Raw genomic sequence first — 19,507 nt, 5'->3', positions numbered from 1 at the left:
TTTGGGTTGGAGGGAGGGTTTTAGGGGGGGAGTGGGGGAGAAGCCCACAGGAATGGAGGTAGCCACGGACCAGCCGCGCTGGATGGCCCATCACGCCGTACTGAACGGGCAGCACCCGGAGACCCATCACCCGGGACTGGCTCATAACTATATGGAACCAGCGCAGCTCCTACCTCCGGACGAAGTGGATGTCTTCTTCAATCATCTGGACTCCCAAGGCAACCCGTACTATGCCAACTCGGCCCATGCCAGAGCCAGAGTTTCCTACAGCCAGGCGCACGGTAAATCCCCCCCTTGCTCCTTCCTCCCTCCACCCCCGGCCTCCCAGCTCTTCTTGCTTTCTGTTTCTGCCTGGGGCTCCTGCTGATCTTCATGGAGATGAGACTGGGAGGTTTCTGGCAAAGGAGCAATAGTAGATGATGGCGATCGGGTTGGGTTTAATCCTAGAAAAAGGTTGGCGTGCCCTTTTTTTAAAGGGGGGGGGAATAGGAAAGGGAAGCGGCGTCTTCGCGTTGGGAGAGGGGGAAGGGGCTTGTTAACTACTGATATACAGTACTGTACTTCGCAGGCACAAGACCGGGCCATTTCCCGGATATGAAATCTAATCCTATTTGAAATACTTTTGGATCAGCATGCATCGCGGGGTCGGGGAAAGATGAGATGACGCGCACCTTTTTCATGTGTGTGGAGAAAACTTTAAAAAGCATTGCAGTCACTGGGAGAAAAAAATCCTCCCAAAACCACCACCACCAACAAAAACATCTCGTTCTGCTTAATAGAGCTCTGTTGGGAGGTGTGCGTGTTGCTTTTAAGACCAGGAAAGGCCCAACTCCTTGACAGACACACACACACACACACACACCCGCCCTCTCCTCGTGTACTTTTAACGGTGGGGCTTTGCTCCCATGCCCGAAGTAGTTCAGCTGCTCGATTGCAGGAGGGAAGATCGCCTGCCTGGCGGTTGCCAAAATTCATTTGAGCTGAGCAAAAGAGTGGAGGAGCTGTGGGGTACCTTCCTATCTGGATCACCCCTCCAGAAAAACCCTGTTCCAAAGCACGGGATCCAGCATGCAGGCACTTTACTCCTGAATCCCCACTGATTTCCAAAAGAAGCCCCAAGTGTCCTTTTTCTTGCTGCTCACTGTTGATTCTGCAAGTTTTTATTTTATTTTGGGTAGGTTATATGGCAGTGCTCACGGCGGCCTCGTTTGCGCTCCTTTAACGAGCTTTTGACCCTCCTCTGGGAGTCAAAAGCGCGTTTCCCTTGAAATGGGAGTTGAATCATGGCTGCTTGGAGGGGCTGGTATACTAATGTGCATGGCGTAGATTCCGGGCGCGGGCAAGGCTGACTCCATTTTGTGGCTCGAGTAGGGGCAAGGCCAAAGGGCTTGAACACAAGCCTTGCACACAAGGCCCGGCCAAGGCGGAGCGGGGTGCGGGGGTCGGCAGCTGGGTGGCCGGGAGAGAAAAGCGCCCTTAGGCCTCCCCTGACCGTCTGACTGACTTGCCGCCCTTTCCCTGCCCGCAGCCCGCCTCACCGGGAGCCAAATGTGCCGGCCTCACTTGCTCCACAGCCCCGGCCTGCCCTGGCTGGACAGCAGCAAAGCGGCTCTGTCGGCGGCGCACCATCACAACCCGTGGACGGTGAACCCTTTCACCAAGGGGCCCTTGCACCCTTCGGCGGCCGGCGCGCCGCCCGGCGCCATCTCGGTGTACCCCGGCGGCGGCAGCTCGGCGTCGAGCGCGGCCTCCGCCTCGTCGCTCACGCCGGCCTCGCACTCGGGCTCGCACCTCTTCGGCTTCCCGCCCACGCCGCCCAAGGAAGTCTCCCCGGACCCCAACGCCGGCAGCAGCGCCGCCTCGCCCGCCTCGGCCTCGGCCGGCCGGCAAGACGACAAGGAGCCGCTCAAGTACCAGGTGTCCCTGGCCGACGGCATGAAGATGGAGAGCGCCAGCCCGCTGCGCAGCAGCCTCGCCGCCTCCATGGGCGCGCAGCCCTCCACGCACCACCCCATCCCCACCTACCCTTCCTACGTGCCCGCCGCCCACGACTACGGCGGCAGCCTCTTCCACCCGGGGAGCTTCCTCGGGGGGCCCGCCTCCAGCTTCACCCCCAAGCAGAGGAGCAAAGCCCGGTCCTGCTCAGGTAAGCCCCTTGTCCGCCCCACCCTCTTCTCACAGAATAATGATAAGAATAAATAATGCACCCCTTTAGGAAAGGAAAATGGGTCGGTGGGCTGCATGTGCATGGATGGGGGTGGAAGAGGAGGTAGCTGTATGAGTTTTTGCTCAACTTTATGTCTTGTGTATATTCTCAAAAGAGGATTTATTATTCTCCTGCCTTGCTCCGAGATAAGAACTGGAAACTGCTAATCTGGCCGCTGCTAATTAACAACTAATAGCAATAACTATATATATTTAAAATGCGGCCAAAGGGTTCCGAGGTGACTTGAGGCATGTATCCTTTGTGACCTCCTCTCTGAAATTCAGTGCTCGGGATTGAGGCAATTCATGTCATCCACCAGATAAGAGTTCAGAGATTTTGGTATAGTGGATAGAACAAAAAAAATGAAAACAAGTGCTTAAAAATAAGGCTTTTGTGTATTTTGAGGGGTGGTTTTCTCAGTACAAATTGCAAAGACCAAACCACCCACATTGAACTAACTATTTAAATTTAAATAGTAGCATTTACCCAAAAAAAGTTGAATGGATGCTGGAAGTTCTGGGCCACTTAGATTCACATCCAGTTTATTAATTCAGTTTAAATTTGCTGCTCCTTTGGTTTTGTAATTGCAATAATCAAGGCAGATTAGAATTGCTGTTGGTGTATTAACATATACCGAAAACTGGAACAATTGTTTTTTATTTTAAAACTCTTTAAGCACCTTGATCTTGTGCAAAAAGAGTGGCTAAATGGGTTAAGGTGTAGGTAAATAATCTGGATTAAGTGATTTCTGTGTTTCATAGGACATGTTTTAAAATGCCCTGCTTCGACCTGAATGGATTCCCCTTGCTCAGTTTTAGTGAGAAAGTGTAACCAAATTGAACTTACTCATACATTTTATGAGGATGGGGGAGCAGCTTGGAACAGCAGGGGCATCTCTAGCTTTCAAAAGTTTAGTTTGTTATTGCTAATTGGTTGTAGGCAAGCTGTCTCTCCCTTCAAGTTCCTGCCGCTGGTCTCTGCAGCATTCACCAGCAGCATTCGGTCACCGCTGGGCCCAAGGGATGCAGTAATCCGTTAAAAAACCCCCACAAAACTGGCAGATCTGAATTATGCAAATAAGGGTTTATATTGGAAAATCTCTTAACGCAGCAATATAAAGGCCTAGGCCAGCTGTATTCACTGGAAATGTCTGGCAAGATCCTGTATTCCCTTGCCTCTTTTCGCAGGATCTCCACTAAGTTGCTTTTGTTAACTTGTGATAAAAATTCATCTCTATTAAGCAGTACATTTTGCAAAGAACTAGCTGTTCAGGCTTGAAATTTACAAGGCCATTTTCTTAAAACTTCCAGAGGGCCTGATTTCCTTCAGATCATACAAGGAGCAAAAGTTCAAATATAGTTTACATACCAATGCTGGCTACTAAGGTACCTTGTAAATACTAATTTAAATGAATTCAATAAAACTGGGGGAGGGAAATAAGTGCCACTTATCATGTTAACTCCAGCTCATCCCTGTTTGTTAAAACAAGCAACTTAAAAAAAAACCCCATCTGTCATCACATATAAAATCTTTAAGCCAAAGAGTCTCTTAACCTCGCTTTCTTTAAAAGCGTACTGTTTAATGAATAATATTCTCATGGATACAAAAGCTAATAATTTATGTTCATATTGCTTCATTTATATTTTTTGCTTTCAAACCTTACTAGGCCATAGTAAATACGTATGGAGTTTAATGTGGCCAAAAATAAAAAATAAAACAGGATATATATGTCTATACACACATCTCTTTTCAAAGTGGCTAGTAATTCAGAAACATGATCTCTTTTATGAGCATTGCAACCCAAATATCACATGTTTTTACTGCTTCAGGATCTCCACTTCAAATTGCTCCCTTTCAAGAGCGAGAGAATTCACATTTTCCCCAGGACCCGAGATAGATTACTGTCTCCAGTACATAGAAACAGAATGCATTTTTTAAAATATCCCACACCACTGTTACTTTTCTAAAGTGCTCCAAACTAGATAAAAATTGGAAAATTAGGTCTCAGCCCCTCCTCCCCTCCTCTCTCAGCACAAGGCTTTTTATTAGATGTGAGTTTTCCTAAGTGTTGTAATGGAGACCCTGTCCTGTAGATGGAAGTGGGGAGAGTTCGTGACCATTTAATGTTTTTGTAGAAAAACCAAGACTCACGACAAGGCGACTCCTGCAGCTTCCTGCCCAAGGAGGGACAAAAGCGAGGAACTCAGCTTCACAGAGTTCCCTCATTTTTCACTCCAGCCTGTACTGTTTAAAAACCACCCACTCCATAGATTAAAGGAGACATAGATGCAGCAGAACTCAGCCTGCTCGAGTTACTGGCCAGAGTGTATTTCCTCTGCATTAAATACTATATGATTTGCATAAACTGTGCTAAAAGAATTTCCTCTATTAACTAGACTTTTTCACAGACAAATGAACTTTTAGTAAATGTCCTCCCTCCTCCTTTTTTATTTTTATTTTTAGAGGAACAAGCATGCACATATCAGAATCTTTCAAGTTAGGTCAATCCTTAAACATATAGCCAGTGAATATTTATGTATGATATGAACAAGCCAGCAACAAAGAGCATACTCAATCAATCAGAACTTCCTTATGAAATTGTAAACCGCAGGCTCAAAAAGTTAAATGTATACTCATTCAAAGAATACATTTCAAGCTGTTTTCCCTCCCATATATTGAAAACCCTTATTGAACTATTTCAGATCTTTGTCCACTTTCAAACTCTGCTTAATTCCGGAGACAGTAGTATTCACAGGAAAAATAGTTTGGATCTGGTGGTGGTGGGAGAGTTGCTATTCTGTTTAGATAACTATGCTAACTCGGCAATGCAATCCATACAATTGTTGATGTTCCTACTTTGCTTTTCTTGGGAGCTTTTTTTGTGGGGGGGGGGGGAGTGAGGGGAGGAAAGAACAGTCCCAAATATGCTGTGGCCATAGAGCTGCATTAGACTGGAGAAGCAAAGCAGGACATTTTCTGCCACATTGTGATTGATACCAATGCAAGTTCTACTAAATATAATTGCTTTCTGATCGCTGTGTACGAAATTGATGCTTAAAATTTGTGCAACTCTCCTGGATTTAGACCTTTATTGCATGCACTGTAGATGTTGCCATTCATGTCTCTCTCTTGTTTTCCTCCCCTCTGTTTTGAATAATGTGCTGTTTTGATTTCTGGAATCTGCCTAAAAGGACAATGCAAAAAGCTTTTGTGAATTTGTTTTTAAAGAAAGAAATCCGGTTTCTTCGTGTTTCCATTTAGAAGGCAGAGAGTGTGTCAACTGTGGAGCTACTGCTACCCCTCTCTGGAGAAGAGACGGTACTGGGCATTACCTGTGTAACGCCTGTGGGCTCTACCACAAAATGAACGGTCAAAACCGACCTCTCATTAAACCTAAACGGAGACTGGTAGGTGTCTATTTCTCTCTACCAGCTTTGAGGCTAAAATGATTTAATGGGACCACACACACACACACACACACACACACACATACATGCATGTATGGTGACGAGAGGGCAACTTGACCCATCTCTGTGTGCTTCAGAGCCAGTATGGGATCTAGATATTGCACTGCACACGAGGCCCATGTCACTCAGCGGTCACGGTGTCACTTAGAGACATACTTTTTTTTTTGCAGGGGGTCCTGCCCGCAGAACTTTGCATGCCAAGTTACAGAACAATAGCAATTTTGTTTGTGGATATACATCACACATTTAGTATTTGAGCGGCTTCTCTCCCTCTCCCCTCCCTATCCATTGTTTTATTGTAGCTCTTAAAACGATCCTGTAAGGTAGGTTAGTGCTATTATTTCTATTGTGCAGGGGTAAGGACTGAGGCCGGAAAAGGGTGGGTTGCCTAAGGCTACAGAGTTGAGTTCCCTGCAGAGGTGAGATTCAAACTCTGAAGCTGCCAATTTGTGGCTCAAAGACACTAGCCAGTGTGAAACCACCAGCTCACCTTCTCCTGTTCTGTCTGTATTTTCTCTACAGCTCTGGCTGTTGAAAGGTGTGTAGCCAATTGTGCCTGCCTGTTTGTTCCTGTGGCTGCATTCTGTCCCTTTTATCCAGAAAGGACAGCTTTAATTCATTTGACCTCTTGGACAGTTCAGAAGTAGGCTGGAACTGAAAGTGTTAGTCATGTATGCCCTTCCAGCCCAAAAGTCCAAAAAGAGATCCAAAGCAGAAAGTGTAAAGGGGGAAAAAAAGGGAGATTGGGAAATCAGATGCGTCAAAGTTGTTGCTATCTGCTCAGTAATTATTTTGATAAAGTAATTTTTGTACTCAGAGATTCCATGGTAAAACTAACATTAGCTCTCTCTTTCTCTTCTCTCTCTCTCTCTCTCTTTGGGCAATTCTCTAATTGCCTTTTTAAAAGAACTGATTATTTTTCCATGGAGTCACCTATACTGTGTATTTTCATTTGAGTGATTAAAAAAAAAAAAATTCTAGGCTCCTGGTAGTAGTTTCCTATCCGGATATCTGTACTCTGAAGATAAGGAAACTTTGTGTATCTGTTTCCTGACTCTAAAAGCTTTAAAGAGTTTCTATAGACAAGCCATGCCAGTCAGGCTGTCTGTTTTGAAATTGCGAATATGCTCCACTCTACAAATGCTTGTAAAAAAAATATGCTAAGAATAATAAATATTTTTCTTTTTTGGAGCAATGTGGTTTGTGGGGTTGGGTGGAGGTCCTAAAACTCTCCCTCATCATTGGGGGGGGGGGCGTTTTTTGCCTCAGCAAGAACTAGGAGGAGACTGAAGGAGCGGCTCTAGTAATCTAAAGCTAGGATGGGCTACAGTGGGGGTTGGCTGTGAGTCAGAATTTCAACAGGGCAAGCTTCTTAATAGGCTTGCTTTCCTTCTGAAGTGAGTGACACGTCTAGAAAAATGTTAAGACAACAGTGTAACATTATCGTCTCTCGCAGGCTAAACTCCATGCCAGACTAAATGGGACAGGCCATAGAGTTAAGCGGCAGAGTCTAGTATCAATAAACTATCTCAAATATGCAAACATAGCTCTCTGCTTTCAAAAGTTTGGTGGGAGACTGCAAGTCCTTAACTCACTGCAAGTTTCTGGAGTTTGTGCTACTATATATTTTTTATTTGTTAGATCAAGGAGTGAGCCAGGACAATCCAAATTCTAAGAACTTCCCAATATTATAAACAATCGGTATTGAAAAATCACCACTGTTGTCCAGTAACAATGATATTAATTTTAAAATACTTTTTTTTACCCACTGAGACCTCCAAAAAGCATTGCAAAATTTGGAAGTCTGGATAAAAGATGAAAATGTTTATAAACTGTGCCAGAAAGCTGTAGCTGTATAAGAGATAAGAAATAATCTTGATCCAGTGATAGGGATCTAAACATTGCTCGGCTGCAATGAAAGCATGATGGGGCAGGGAAGGCTAGCGTCAATCATTCAGCCTGAACATCTAGCTCTATTTAAGGGTGTTGTTGCTGTGTTTTTTTGCGAAGGGGGGTCTCTCAGTCCTCACTGGCCAATAGCAGATTATGCTGTGATGGGCTTTTGAGTGAAGCCCTTCATAACACAAATGAGCCGATAGGCAGAGTAGGAACACAGGAAAGCGCAGGACTCAGTTTGCCACTATTTCCTCTCCCCATCTTATCATCCAGAAGTCCCTTACAGTGCTGGGGCCTCAGTGGGGGACGGGAACACCCAAGCTATGCCCCAGGCATCTCCTTTTCCCAGCTCTGGTCCTACTTGAACTGATCACAGCTGTGAGAAGCTTCTACTCACCAGCCTTCATCACTCTTAGAACCAGGGGCAGTTACCTGGCCTTTTGCATTCCTAGTTCTTTGAATGGGACTCAGTAAACTTGGAATAAGTCGGGAGGGGGGCCTTAGCCCAGTGGCAGAGTATGTATGTGCTTTTCCTGCAGAAGCAATGGTAGTGATTCACTTTCTGGCAAGTAACAGGTTAGTTTATTACAGGATTTCCCAAACTTGGGGCTCCAGTTGTTTTTGGACTACAATTCCCATCATCCCTGGGCACTGGTCCTGGTTGCTAGGGATGATGGGAGTTGTAGTCCAACAACAGCTGGAGTCCCAAGTTTAGGAAACCTTGGTTTAGTACATTATTTGGATTAGGTGGTATAGAATGTGGAAGACTTGCTTTGACCCTGGGGAGCTATTACCAGTCAGAATGGACACTACTGGGCTAACTGAAAAACAGCCTGATGTAACAGAAGGCTGTGTCTTATAAGGAGCTTCTGAAAACAACTTTGGTGAACAGACTAGGGTAATTGCAGTGGCACATTACATTTTCATGCCTTACACAAAAAACTCCAATGGCATGCATTCTCCGATTCCACTACCACACTTTTTCACATAGTTCCCATTCATTTCAATTGTAGAATCTTGTCCCAGTCTTGTAGAATAGAACTTCTTGGAGGGTTATGATCCAGGGAGCAGACGTGCCTCTGCTGCACTTCAGGGCAACCAATTTCTACCACCTGAATTAGCCTCTTAATTTTGTCTCATGATATGGTCAACTCCAGTTATAATGATTTTTTCAATAGTCCTTTTATAATATTGCATTGTTTCTGAACGTGCTTTCCTTCCATTCATTTTGTAACTTTATGATTCAGATATTTTTTTTTTTCTGCAGCTCCTAACACGTTCTTGGTGCCAAACGTAGCAATAGCAGCAGTTGTAAAAATAAATGTATCCTTCTCTCTCTTTCTCTTTCTCTCTCATTTCTCTACTCCTGAGAGCTGGCTATTAAAGACAAACATGCTTAGTTGTGAGACTCATGATGAAATTGTGAAAATTGGTAAACACAGTCATGAGCTTTTTAGTATACAGTGGTACCTTGGTTTATGAACTTAATCTGTTCCGGAAGTTCGCTCTTAAACCAAAACCTTTCTTAAACCGAGGTGCACTTTCCCTAATGAGGCCTCCCACCGCCAGTGCTCTTTCACTGTTTGGCTTCCATTTGTAGAACGAGGTAAAGCTTGCTAACTGGAACACTACATCCAGTTTTGCAGAGTTCGTATACCGAATGGTTTGTAAACAGGGCTGTTCTTAAACCGAGGTACCACTGTACACTGAAAGGCTTGGGAGAATCTGTGACCGTTGTGCACAGTCAAGATGGTTGGATCGTTTGTCCTCATACATAAGACATTCCCAGCATTGCAGCTGAAATCAGATGGAATAAGAGCAGTGGTAGCACCCTATGTAGATAGGCACATTTTTTTGGTCTAAATTGGATCCAGAGTAGAGGTCTGTCCTATATTCTGCCATAGTGGGGTGCATACTAGTGGGGTGCACATTTTGCGTCAGCTTCAGAAACTGGGCTTTTAGAAATTGGATCATTGTCACAGGCTGAGCCATAAGGCGCTGTCGTAGTTCACATTTCATTTGCTTGGATGGTGCAATAATGTTCATGGAGCTTTTGAGGATCAGCTCATCCATGCTTTTTACATATTTGTATATATTTCCCTGACACACTCATTAGGCTGCGCCAAACATAGTGTACTGAACATATTTCCTGGAGCAGAATACCTTTGAACCCTTTGTATGAAGGATTCTTTCCTAAAAGAGAGGGTGCATTTCCTCCCCCCACTCCTAAAATTTTCTCAAATGACCCCATTGTTTTCAGGGTTATGGGTCACTCAGCCAAGTGCCAATCTAGGGGGGAAAGAGTTTTTCCCCCTGAATGTAAATCTTACTTAGGTTGCTTTCATGTTGAGGAGCTCCCTCCTTCCCCACTCCTTGGGGGCCCAAGCAACATTATAAAACAACAGTAAACACTAAACACAATCCATAGGAGCTTTTCAGTTCAGTCTGGTGACCCTAGAGCTCATAGCTTCCAGTTTAGCAGACTCTGTAGCAAGGCTGAAGTTTAGTATGTTTAATGCTTAGCAAGTCGGAAGGACTAGTTTAAATTTAATATTCCAATGCAAATTCAAATATCTTCAGAAGTGTATAGATGTGGTCATATATATTGGGTGCCAGTGCAGTATTGCACATTTTCATGTTACTGCCATGTCTCAGGCAGATTAATCAGCCCAGTTGTTTAGGGTCCGAGTGTTAAGCAAAGCATTGAGTTTGAATTGACTAGCTGCCTAAATACACCAAACCATCTGGTTACAAATTAGAATCAAATGCATAGTTTTTGTCGTGGTTAGAACTAAATGCATTCCTGCTACACAGACAAGAGGACGGTACAAACCCATTTTATTCAAGTGACCTGGATGATCAGAAATGTAGATGACTGCTGAATATACCTCATACTTCATGAGGGATGGGTGCATTAGTTAAAAGAGTTTAGAGGGAAACATTGGTGGTTCTATGCAATGTGTCATACAAAATGGCAATAAATATTCTTTTAAAAGCAAGGAGTTTGAGATAATGAGAAGAGGGATTTTTTTTTACTGTTCCACAAAGTTTTATATGTGGGTAATGGGCTATAGCCAAATAAGTTCTTCTCAGAGTAGATAAAGTTAATGAACCAAAGTTAGTTATATATGTTAGCTTTAATGGGTCTACTGAGTAGAACTCGCATGGGAGGTTGGGTCAAATTAGACAACGTGAGTAAAGCATCTGTGCAATCAGTGCTTTTTTTCAGGGGGTGCTTAGTACTGGCATCTCTTTTTGTTGTTAAAAAGTGTGGCACTTACTGTAACAACTTCACGGTGAGTACTGGCACCTATTTTTCTAGAAAAAAGCACTGTGTGCAAGAATGTGTGGGCAAAGGCTTCACATGGAAAGGTGCAAACCTTCTCTCACCCGCTCCCGACTTTCCCTTTCTGTGCTCTTCTGTTTTAAGACACTTTCTTCCAGTTCTGGCTCAGGTGACGGAAGTGAAACAGCCTGGAAGAAAGTTGCTTAAAGTAGTGGAACACAGCAAGTTACGGGTTTGGGTGATGTTCAGTCCCTTCTCCTGCTGCTCTCTTGCTTTACAGTTGTATATCGGTTCCCAAGCGATCGAAACCCGGAAGTGAGTGTTCTGGTTTTCGAATGTTCTTTTAGAAGCCGAATGTCAGACGGGGCTTCCGCTGATTCCGATTGGCTGCAGGAGCTTCCTGAAGCCAATCAAAAGCCGTGCTTTGGTTTTTGAACGTTTTGGAAATCGAACCGACTTCCAGAACAGATTCTGTTTGACTTCTGAGATACGACTGTATATACATGGATAACATGACAATTCACATGCAGTTTTTCCACACTGTTCATACAGCCCAGAGCTCCAGGTGCATTTTTGATGCACATATTAAGTTCTTGCACAGTTGGAATTTTCCATTTAGTTCTCTGGCGCAGAAGAATGAGAGGCCAAGCAGGTGGGCAAGGAACTACTAGACTGGTGCACTAATGCACATACATCTCCCCCCCCCCCAATTTTTGAGCTATGGGACCGAACACCTTCAGGCATAATAATATCCCAGGTTAGCTGCCAAATACATTTGATAGAGTAATGTACCACCCATTCGCATTAGGTCCAGGTTTACATTTTCAAAATAGATCATTTAAATCCCAGAACCAATGGGGGTGGGGGTGGAACATAGAAAGGGTTTCCCCCCCCTGCTGTGTGTGTGTCCTCATTTATTTCATTAAAAATCTTGCTTCTTAAAAATTAAATTATATTGCACGTGAACCATTGAAAGAACAGATTGTTCAACATATACTCTCCCTCCCTTTAATTAGTCAGCAGCTAGGAGAGCAGGAACTTGTTGTGCCAACTGCCAAACAACCACCACCACCTTATGGCGACGTAATGCGAATGGGGACCCAGTGTGCAATGCCTGTGGACTGTACTATAAATTGCACAATGTGAGTATTTGCCTGCCATGTGTCACCCTTTTGCTTGCTTAGCTGCGATTGATGCCTCAACTGCATGGCGTCCTCCAGCCCCTGTGTATTCACTGCAGGGAGTCCTTTTAATTTTTTATTTAAAGAGAAAAGCTTTTTAGGGTTCCCCTGGGAAGTCACGGCCATTCTTTGTTGGCATAGTGATGTGGAATTCAGTGACATTACAATGTATTAGCTTGGCTTCTAAAGCACACGGGTGATTTAAGCAAAATAGGGTTAAGAACTTTTGGTTATAACCCAAACACTGCATGGTTCTCTGCCTTTCCCAGAAATTCAGAGGACATTTCAAATGGATTCATGTAAAGTTTAATTCAATCGGGGTATCTTTATATAAGTTTGGCACTGCATGAAAGAAATTGTAGAATGCTCTGATCGGTTCCAAATTTTATATATCTGAACATAGAAGTAGTGCAAACTTTCTTCTTTTTAAAAATTGAAACACTCCAGCTTTAGAATCTGGTGCTGTGTGTGTGCCTTCCCCCTCCCTCTTTTTTTTTTATTTTAAAGGAAATCTCTTTTCTTTCTTTTTTAAATTAGGAAATGAATGAAGGTTAAGGGCTAAGGCTAAGGAAAGGAGGGGTGGAAACTGCCAGTATTTGGTCCAACTTGCTTTTTCATGTCTGAAGTTTTCCAGTGTGGTTTCATTAAACAAATCAAATTTTATAAACAAAATCTGCGGGGAGGAAGGAGGAGATGTAGGCTTTTCGTTTTGTTTTTTGGCCTGAAAATGATTTCTGTCCGGGAAACTCTCAGGGGCTGTTTAAATATTTTTATTTTTGTACACAAGAAGGTCATTTTGCTTGCATGAGCCTGATTTTCTCATTTCTTGCAGGTGAACAGGCCTCTGACTATGAAGAAGGAAGGAATTCAGACCAGAAATAGGAAAATGTCTAACAAGTCGAAGAAGAGCAAGAAAGGCTCTGAATGCTTTGAGGAACTTTCCAAGTGCATGCAGGAGAAATCTTCTCCGTTCAGTGCTGCTGCCCTTGCCAGTCACATGACACCGATGGGGCATTTGCCACCTTTCAGCCACTCTGGACATATCCTGCCAACGCCTACCCCCATTCACCCATCTTCCAGCATCTCATTTGGACATCCACATCCATCCAGCATGGTCACAGCCATGGGATAGAATCTGAAGATCCTAACAGAGAACTTGAAAACACTGGGCTTTGCCTATAAGACGACAGCAAGGGAAAAAATCTGCCCAGAGGAGAGAATGTAGGGAAGGAAGAGGAACGAAAGGGGATCTCATTCCAGTGTGGTTCGACTCCTAGCGCTAGACTAAAACTTTGCAGTGATGGGTCTTCTGCAGAAATGCTTAATGGTGCCTGTTATGCACTTTGCCCCCTCAGGTAAATGGAGAAAGAGGAACTCACCTGTCTGAAATGATACCTTCTGGTCCCAGCAGAAAGAAAAGGTGGCTGAAGCAGTCGAAGAAGCTGGAGCCAGCTTTCCTTTCTCTTTGTTAATTACTGTGAATATTGTAAAGAGATTAGCAGCCTCCCAAGGCAAGAGGAAGCTCAGTGGTAGCCGCCCATGCTGGATTTCTATCACAGACCTTGTGTTCAGGGGAGGAAAAATGGACAACTTTATTAAAAAAAAATCTACTTTTTAAGAAAAGAAATCAGATACAGGAAAAAAAAATCATTATTTATTTTGCTCTTGTGTTCCAGAAAGAGCTTCAAAACTCTTGCATGTTCTTGTGGATCTTATTTTATTTTTTTATTTTGTTTAAAGAAACGTCCACCCAGGAAAAGTTTTTTTTAAAAAAAATCTTCTTATTATTGCTTTAATGGCCACTCTTGATTCTCTTCATCGCTGTTAGACTTTTAAAAAATCTACTAGGAAGGGGCTGTGTATGTGAAAGAGGGAGACATTTGGCACTGACCTAGGTTCCAACAGCCTCAAGGTGCAGATTATTTTGACATAATTTCTGTATTCATTTTTGTCAATGTGAAGGTCTTTTTTTTAAAAGCGTGGCATCCTACAAGAAGACCAAAATACACTGGACAAATGGCTAAAAGGTTTTTCCATACTGAACAGTCCTGCATTGGCCGGAGGGCTAAAATGCACAAAATCAACATTTCTTCCCCATCATACCTCTCTGAGCATCTAGTTGGTTGTAGAAAGTGATAACAGATGTACTCGCATCCCAGGCTGCCCTTCTCTCTTGCTCCTTCCCAACAGCAGGTCTGAACTGCATCTCCTCCAGTCATGGATTGTGTTGTTTTAGATAGAGCACACCAGTCCACTAAGTTCCATGATTTGCTCCATCCGCCTAGCTTGGGGGTTGCCAACTTTTTTGGGAACCCATGGGCACATTCAGAAAATGGGCACAACACACACACACACACACCACAGCCAAGCATACATTGCAATCCATTCTATTGACCGCAATAGAATGCTTCTTTCGTTGTCTGACATCAGCGGCAGGAGGGGACCCCCTGGGCGCCAAGGGAGACTTCTGTGGGCACATCTGTGCCTGCAGGCACTGCGTTGGCAATCTGCGATCTAACTCCACAACCTCTGTGCCCTATCCGCTCTCAACCTCCCAGTCGGTGCAGGGCTGCCGCACTGTTTCTATCACTCCTGTTATCTGTGCCTTCTTTCCCTGTTCTCCCCTCTGCACAAAGACATGCCATTCACACCAAAAAGCCCTACTAACTCCTGGCACTAGGAGCCCCCAGAACCTAAAAACGTCCCTCATCGAGGCACCTCCTTTATGCATTGCTCTTGTTCAGTCTCCAGTCGCTCTGATGGTTTTTGTGTAGAGTTCTTGTTTCATATGAACCTAGGAAGCTGCCTTATACCAGGTCAGATGATTGGTCAGTCTAGCTCAGTATTACCTACAGAGACCAATGGCAACAACTCTGCCATCTTTCCCAGCCCCACCTTGAGGATGGGAGCGGGGGCTGCCCTGTTTGTGCTGCAGCACAGACAGTTTGGTATAGCGAGCCACCCTAACACTGATTCAGACCCTCCTTGTATCCTGCTCAGTACAGTCTGCTGAGATTGGAGGTATGGCAGGTGGTCTCCCAGGTCTCAGGCAAGAGTGTTTCTTTTCTGAGACAGTGATGCCGGACACTGAACCTTTGACACATAAAACCCTGCAGCTGTAGCCCTTGCTTTAGTGGTCTGTGCCCCTGGATCTAACACGCAACCCTTAATTCAGGGCAAGGGAAAGAAAACCTTATTGAGGATCTGCCATGATGCTTTTGTTTTGTCTGTTTGATTAGCAGACCTTGCCCAAGATACTAAGAAATGTTACGGTAGCTAATTCCCTACTAGATGTTTTATATAATGTGTCCAGAGCTGGAGTTTGCCATCTGTAGGCATGCATGTCACACAGCACCTTTCCTAGCTGTGAAACTGGTGAAGGGCGGAAAATAGGTGACGGTCTATGAGGGAGAGTGGTGGAAGAGAGAGTCGTCCAGTAGTTCAGACATAGCAACAGCTACTGAGTGATGGGAAAGTGATCTGCTACTGGGGAGCATAGACGGGTATGCTGGCCGTTTCCTATAGCACATATATGTTTGTTTGTTTTTTGTAAGGAAAATCACAAATGTTGAGAAACAGAAAAGAAGTTATATCCCATTCTGAAACCATATTGTACGTAAACAACCGAAAAATAAAGCTCTTGCCAGTGTGAAGTGTATTCTCCTAATTGTTATGATCTGATGACTTTCATGATCACAAGGTCCAGTATAACATATGATGTACATATTTAGCTATATTTCTGATGAGGAAAAAGCCCCTGTGAGCAAAGGGGTTTGATAATGTAAACCGCATAAGCTTAATTCTGTGACGAGCTTTTTCTTGTTTGTTTTTTTAATGGTTTTTTTTAATCAAGCCAATTGTATCTTAACTGCAAAAGTCTGCTTAAAACAAAAAAAAACAAAGGTGTACGTTGGTTTTGGTTTCTCTTTCCTGCCCCCCCCAATATATAATTCAGCTGTTTTATAAAGAACGAAGGACCAAGCACCCAAAGCGAAAAGTTGCTTTCCTCCCTTTTCTGGTTGGTGTGGGCATATATAGCTGCACTTTGTGAAGAAATAGAAATAATCGCCAAAACAAGTGGAAGAGAAATTCTGTCTGGGAGAAATGGCATCTTCAATTGACAAACTGGGAAATTAAACTACCTTTTATATTTAAGGGAGGCGGGGGGCTTTAAAAAAAATAATGGTACAGTTATACACGATTTGTAACTTAATTCAAATTCTTTAGGGGTGGGAGTGGCTGGGTGAGAGCATGAGAGGCTTCATGACATTGGGGGAGAATAGCCGCCCAGTGCTGCTGCTGCTGCTCCACAATCTTCCTTTGTCTCTGTGGGGTGAGTCCTCGACAAGCCCCGCTTTGGTGAATGGAGATTGTGCTGCAGGAGTGCTTGCTGGGCGGGGTCCACACAGTCGACAAAGTGCAATATATTGTCAGTCACTGCAGCGTATAAGAACCACAGTCAGGATTTAAATTATTTTGTACTTGTATCAGCATAAAGATTTGGCAGTATTTTCTGTTTTGTTTTTTAATTTTGGCTTAATTTTTGGTTTAGTGAACTAAGTTATTGTTAATTATGTACAACATGTTTATATATTGTCTGTAAAAAAAAGTGTATGCTTCCCTCATATTCCTTCAAGGTGAATACTGCTAAGAATAATAATAAAAAATACCCCCTTTTTGTGAAAGCAAGTTTTTGCTCTCTCTCTACTTTAGGTCTCTTTGACTTTTTCAGATCTGGGACCCACTTTGAACCCAAATGTGCATTTGGGGACCTGCTTCTTAATCTTTTACTGTATATTTGCATGCTGGTAGTGTCATTGTTGGGATCCACTTTGGATCAGGCTGTGACACTAGGGGGTCCTGACACACACAAGTTGAAGAGCACTGGTCTCTAGATGATGTTGCTTCATAGGCCAGTGTGGTGAAAGGATGATATCTAAGCTATGAGTTTCTGGAGTCGTCATGATGGGGCTTGGGTGTTTGCGACAGTATTGGAAGAGAAGCCATGGGAATTTTACTCCTGCAGCAAGCATTAGGCACAAAAGCATATCTCCTGAGCACACAAGCTGCCCTGGAATTTCCCCACATAGACATAAGTTCCTTATGCTATAAGCAGATGTTCCAAAGAATCTTTTGAGTTTGGGGAGTAGCTTTTTGAATGCACAGACTGCTGCTGCAATTTGGACCAGGTGGGTCAGAAGACCTACTTCCCATTCAATCTTATCAGTGCTTTTTTCTGATGGTATTCAAAGGTATGAAGACAGTGCAGCTTGATTTGGAAGAGGGAGGTGGTAGAAAGAATTGCCATAGCAGTTAACTTGAGAATTTAGATTTAAGGCCATTTTCATTTATAATCCCATAAAGTGCCAGTGAGCTTCTTCTCTTGTTTTTGTCAGAAGTGAAGGATGGAAATGCAAGACAGAAGATGAAGGGCAGTCAGTTTTAGATTTGATAACATTCCACCCAATGTAGGTTTCACAATACAGACCTAACAGTTTCAGTTTCCTGTGTGAAAACTCACTTTGTTTACACGCACACACTCCAGTTATTGGGCACTGAGCAATAACCTGGGTCAGAATTCAACATGCAATGTCTGTAGCTCTACCAACAATGCCAGATTTTATATTGTAATATTTTAATACAGATCTTTTCACTGTTAATAAGTTTTAGCAACTATTAAATGAGGGCAGAAATAAATCCCCATTGCAGTAACATTCATCTGACACAGTGCCTGTGATAGCTAGACCTGATTTGGTAGGTTTCATTACATTGGTTTCAGTAGCACTTAAAAGCATGCTTAACTTTCTCAGGATTGTGTCTATAGGGTGATACGCAATGAAATGGAAGTGAGCCTGGGGCTTAGAATGCATACGTATAGCTTGGTTATAGGATGGAGCATCAATTCTCCCCTAACCTCCAGTCGCCCACATCACTGTTGCCTACTGGGATGATGAGGACAAAGCCAATTCAGCATTCCCACTGTTGCATTTGCACTCTGCTGCCCTCGCTGCTGCCATTTCCCTCTCCATCCCAGAATGCAGCAGTGATGCAGTTGAGCGGAGGTCTGGTTAGGACCCACAACACCACCATCTGCTACTGCTGTTGTGTTAGCAAAACATACTTCCCCTTGTGCTTCTGTTTGTGCAACAGGATGTCAGAACTGACTGGGTCACCCACCCAGACTGTGACCATTAGACCTTTCTGGGCAGGAAGGAGTAAAAAGGGCTTCTTTTTCCAGATAAGCCATACTTGAGCAACAAGGTCTCTTTGGACACTATTCCGCTGCCTTCTTTGGTCTGTGCTCCTGCTTTGTCCTCCAGTCCTGCCATGCTCCCTGGTCCTGTCTCCTAGCTTATTCCTTGAGCCTGATGCCTGGTTTGTCCTTCAGTCTTGCCATACCCAATGGTTCTCATCTTTGGCCTGTCTCCCCAGCTTTTGGCTCACTTCAGACTGTTGCCCACAGCGTAGCTCTAACACTCTGGAACATGTTAAGTAATAGCTGGGTGCCTCTGCAGAATATCTTTTCCTCACCACTGAATAACCACAAGGAGTTACCACATCTAGAAATAGGAATAAGGCAGATCCCCATCTTGAAGGGAATCTCTTCTGGTCCTCTGGTAACATCCACAAGACACAAAATGTCCCACAGCTCCACTAGAGGCATTTGATTGTTACAACCACTACATAAAAGAAAACTATATTGTTTACATAGTTTTATTATCTATAAAAAAATAATAATCAAGCTGAATATTATGTGTGTCTGCAGATACTGTTGTACAGCATCTGAAAAATCAACCAGAATAAGACTTGGGGCAATGTCTGTCCTTAATTGCAATGATAAAGCACAGAGGATATCTCAAATAGTATTATTTATTTAAAGCAGGTGCGGGGGACCTTCTTAAGACTGAGGGTCACCTTCCCTTCTGGGTGACCTTCCAGGGGCCACATGCCATTGGTGGGCAGAGCTGGGCCAAAAGTGGGCAAAGTAACAAAAGTGAATTTTATTTTGTGTACAGTAGTACACAAACTCTGTTTTTTATCCAGGCAAGCAAGAAGCATTATCGGAGTTCACATACACATTCTGGGAAGGCAAAAGCAGTTGAGGAGGGTGCAAATCAGGGCTGCTAAGACTCTGGAGAAATAGTGGCCAGGGAAGACTCCTAAAAGCCAGCCAAGCAGGCCTGGAAGATCACATTTGGGTGCTGGGCCCAAGGTTCCCCATTCCTGATTTAAAGCCTGCATGCAGCTTTGTTTAAACAAACACGCTGCTTTTCTCAGTACAGTGGTACCTCGGGTTACATATGCTTCAGGTTACAGACTCCGCTAACCCAGAAATATTACCTCGGGTTAAGAACTTTGCTTCAGGATGAGAACAGAAATCATGCTCTGGTGGCGCGGCGGCAGCAGGAGGCCCCATTAGCTAATGTGGTGCTTCAGGTTAAGAATAATTTCAGGTTAAGAACGGACCTCC

The 19,507-nt window shown here is 43.9% G+C and overlaps 1 protein-coding gene and 1 long non-coding RNA gene across 6 annotated transcripts in view; one reads left to right on the top strand and one right to left on the bottom strand.

Moving 5' to 3' along the window:
• The window catches only part of LOC308581691, a 30,093-nt gene extending 27,936 nt beyond the window's left edge, over positions 1-2,157 (bottom strand). Inside the window, exon 1 of one of the 4 annotated variants that reach the window (XR_014005167.1) lies at positions 2,026-2,157. This is a non-coding gene — a long non-coding RNA (uncharacterized lncRNA). Of the gene's footprint in view, positions 1-173; positions 293-1,538; positions 1,679-1,914; positions 2,005-2,025 lie in introns of those variants that run through there. The other 3 variants (XR_014005168.1, XR_014005169.1, XR_014005170.1) reach the window with 3 other exon arrangements.
• Positions 47-16,721, top strand: GATA2 (GATA binding protein 2). Of its 2 annotated transcripts, none has more exons than XM_081184264.1 (5): positions 47-281; positions 1,529-2,146; positions 5,468-5,613; positions 11,872-11,997; positions 12,869-16,721. In XM_081184264.1, exons 1-5 carry the CDS (start codon positions 53-55, stop codon positions 13,166-13,168), a joined length of 1,419 nt encoding a protein of 472 aa, XP_081040390.1. In that variant the 5' UTR covers positions 47-52; the 3' UTR covers positions 13,169-16,721. The 2 variants fall into 2 exon arrangements, with proteins under 2 accessions (XP_081040390.1, XP_081040389.1); XM_081184263.1 differs by having other exon boundaries at positions 5,435-5,613.
• Positions 16,722-19,507: the final 2,786 nt, after the last annotated feature.

This window comes from Podarcis bocagei (genome assembly GCF_964188305.1).
Source record: "Podarcis bocagei genome assembly, chromosome: 2".
Lineage (NCBI taxonomy): Eukaryota > Metazoa > Chordata > Lepidosauria > Squamata > Lacertidae > Podarcis > Podarcis bocagei.
Note: the sequence above shows the minus strand (reverse complement) of the source record. Positions and strands in the feature narration are given on the sequence as shown.

What these genes read in the sequence shown, in the direction of transcription:
- GATA2 (XM_081184263.1), top strand. Translation starts at nt 53, where the DNA reads ATGGAGGTAGCCACGGACCAGCCGCGCTGGATGGCCCATCACGCCGTA. An exon ending in TTCCTACAGCCAGGCGCACG is followed by an intron (nt 282 to 1,528) that starts GTAAATCCCCCC and finishes CCCTGCCCGCAG; the next exon opens with CCCGCCTCACCGGGAGCCAA. An exon ending in CAAAGCCCGGTCCTGCTCAG is followed by an intron (nt 2,147 to 5,434) that starts GTAAGCCCCTTG and finishes TTGTTTTTAAAG; the next exon opens with AAAGAAATCCGGTTTCTTCG.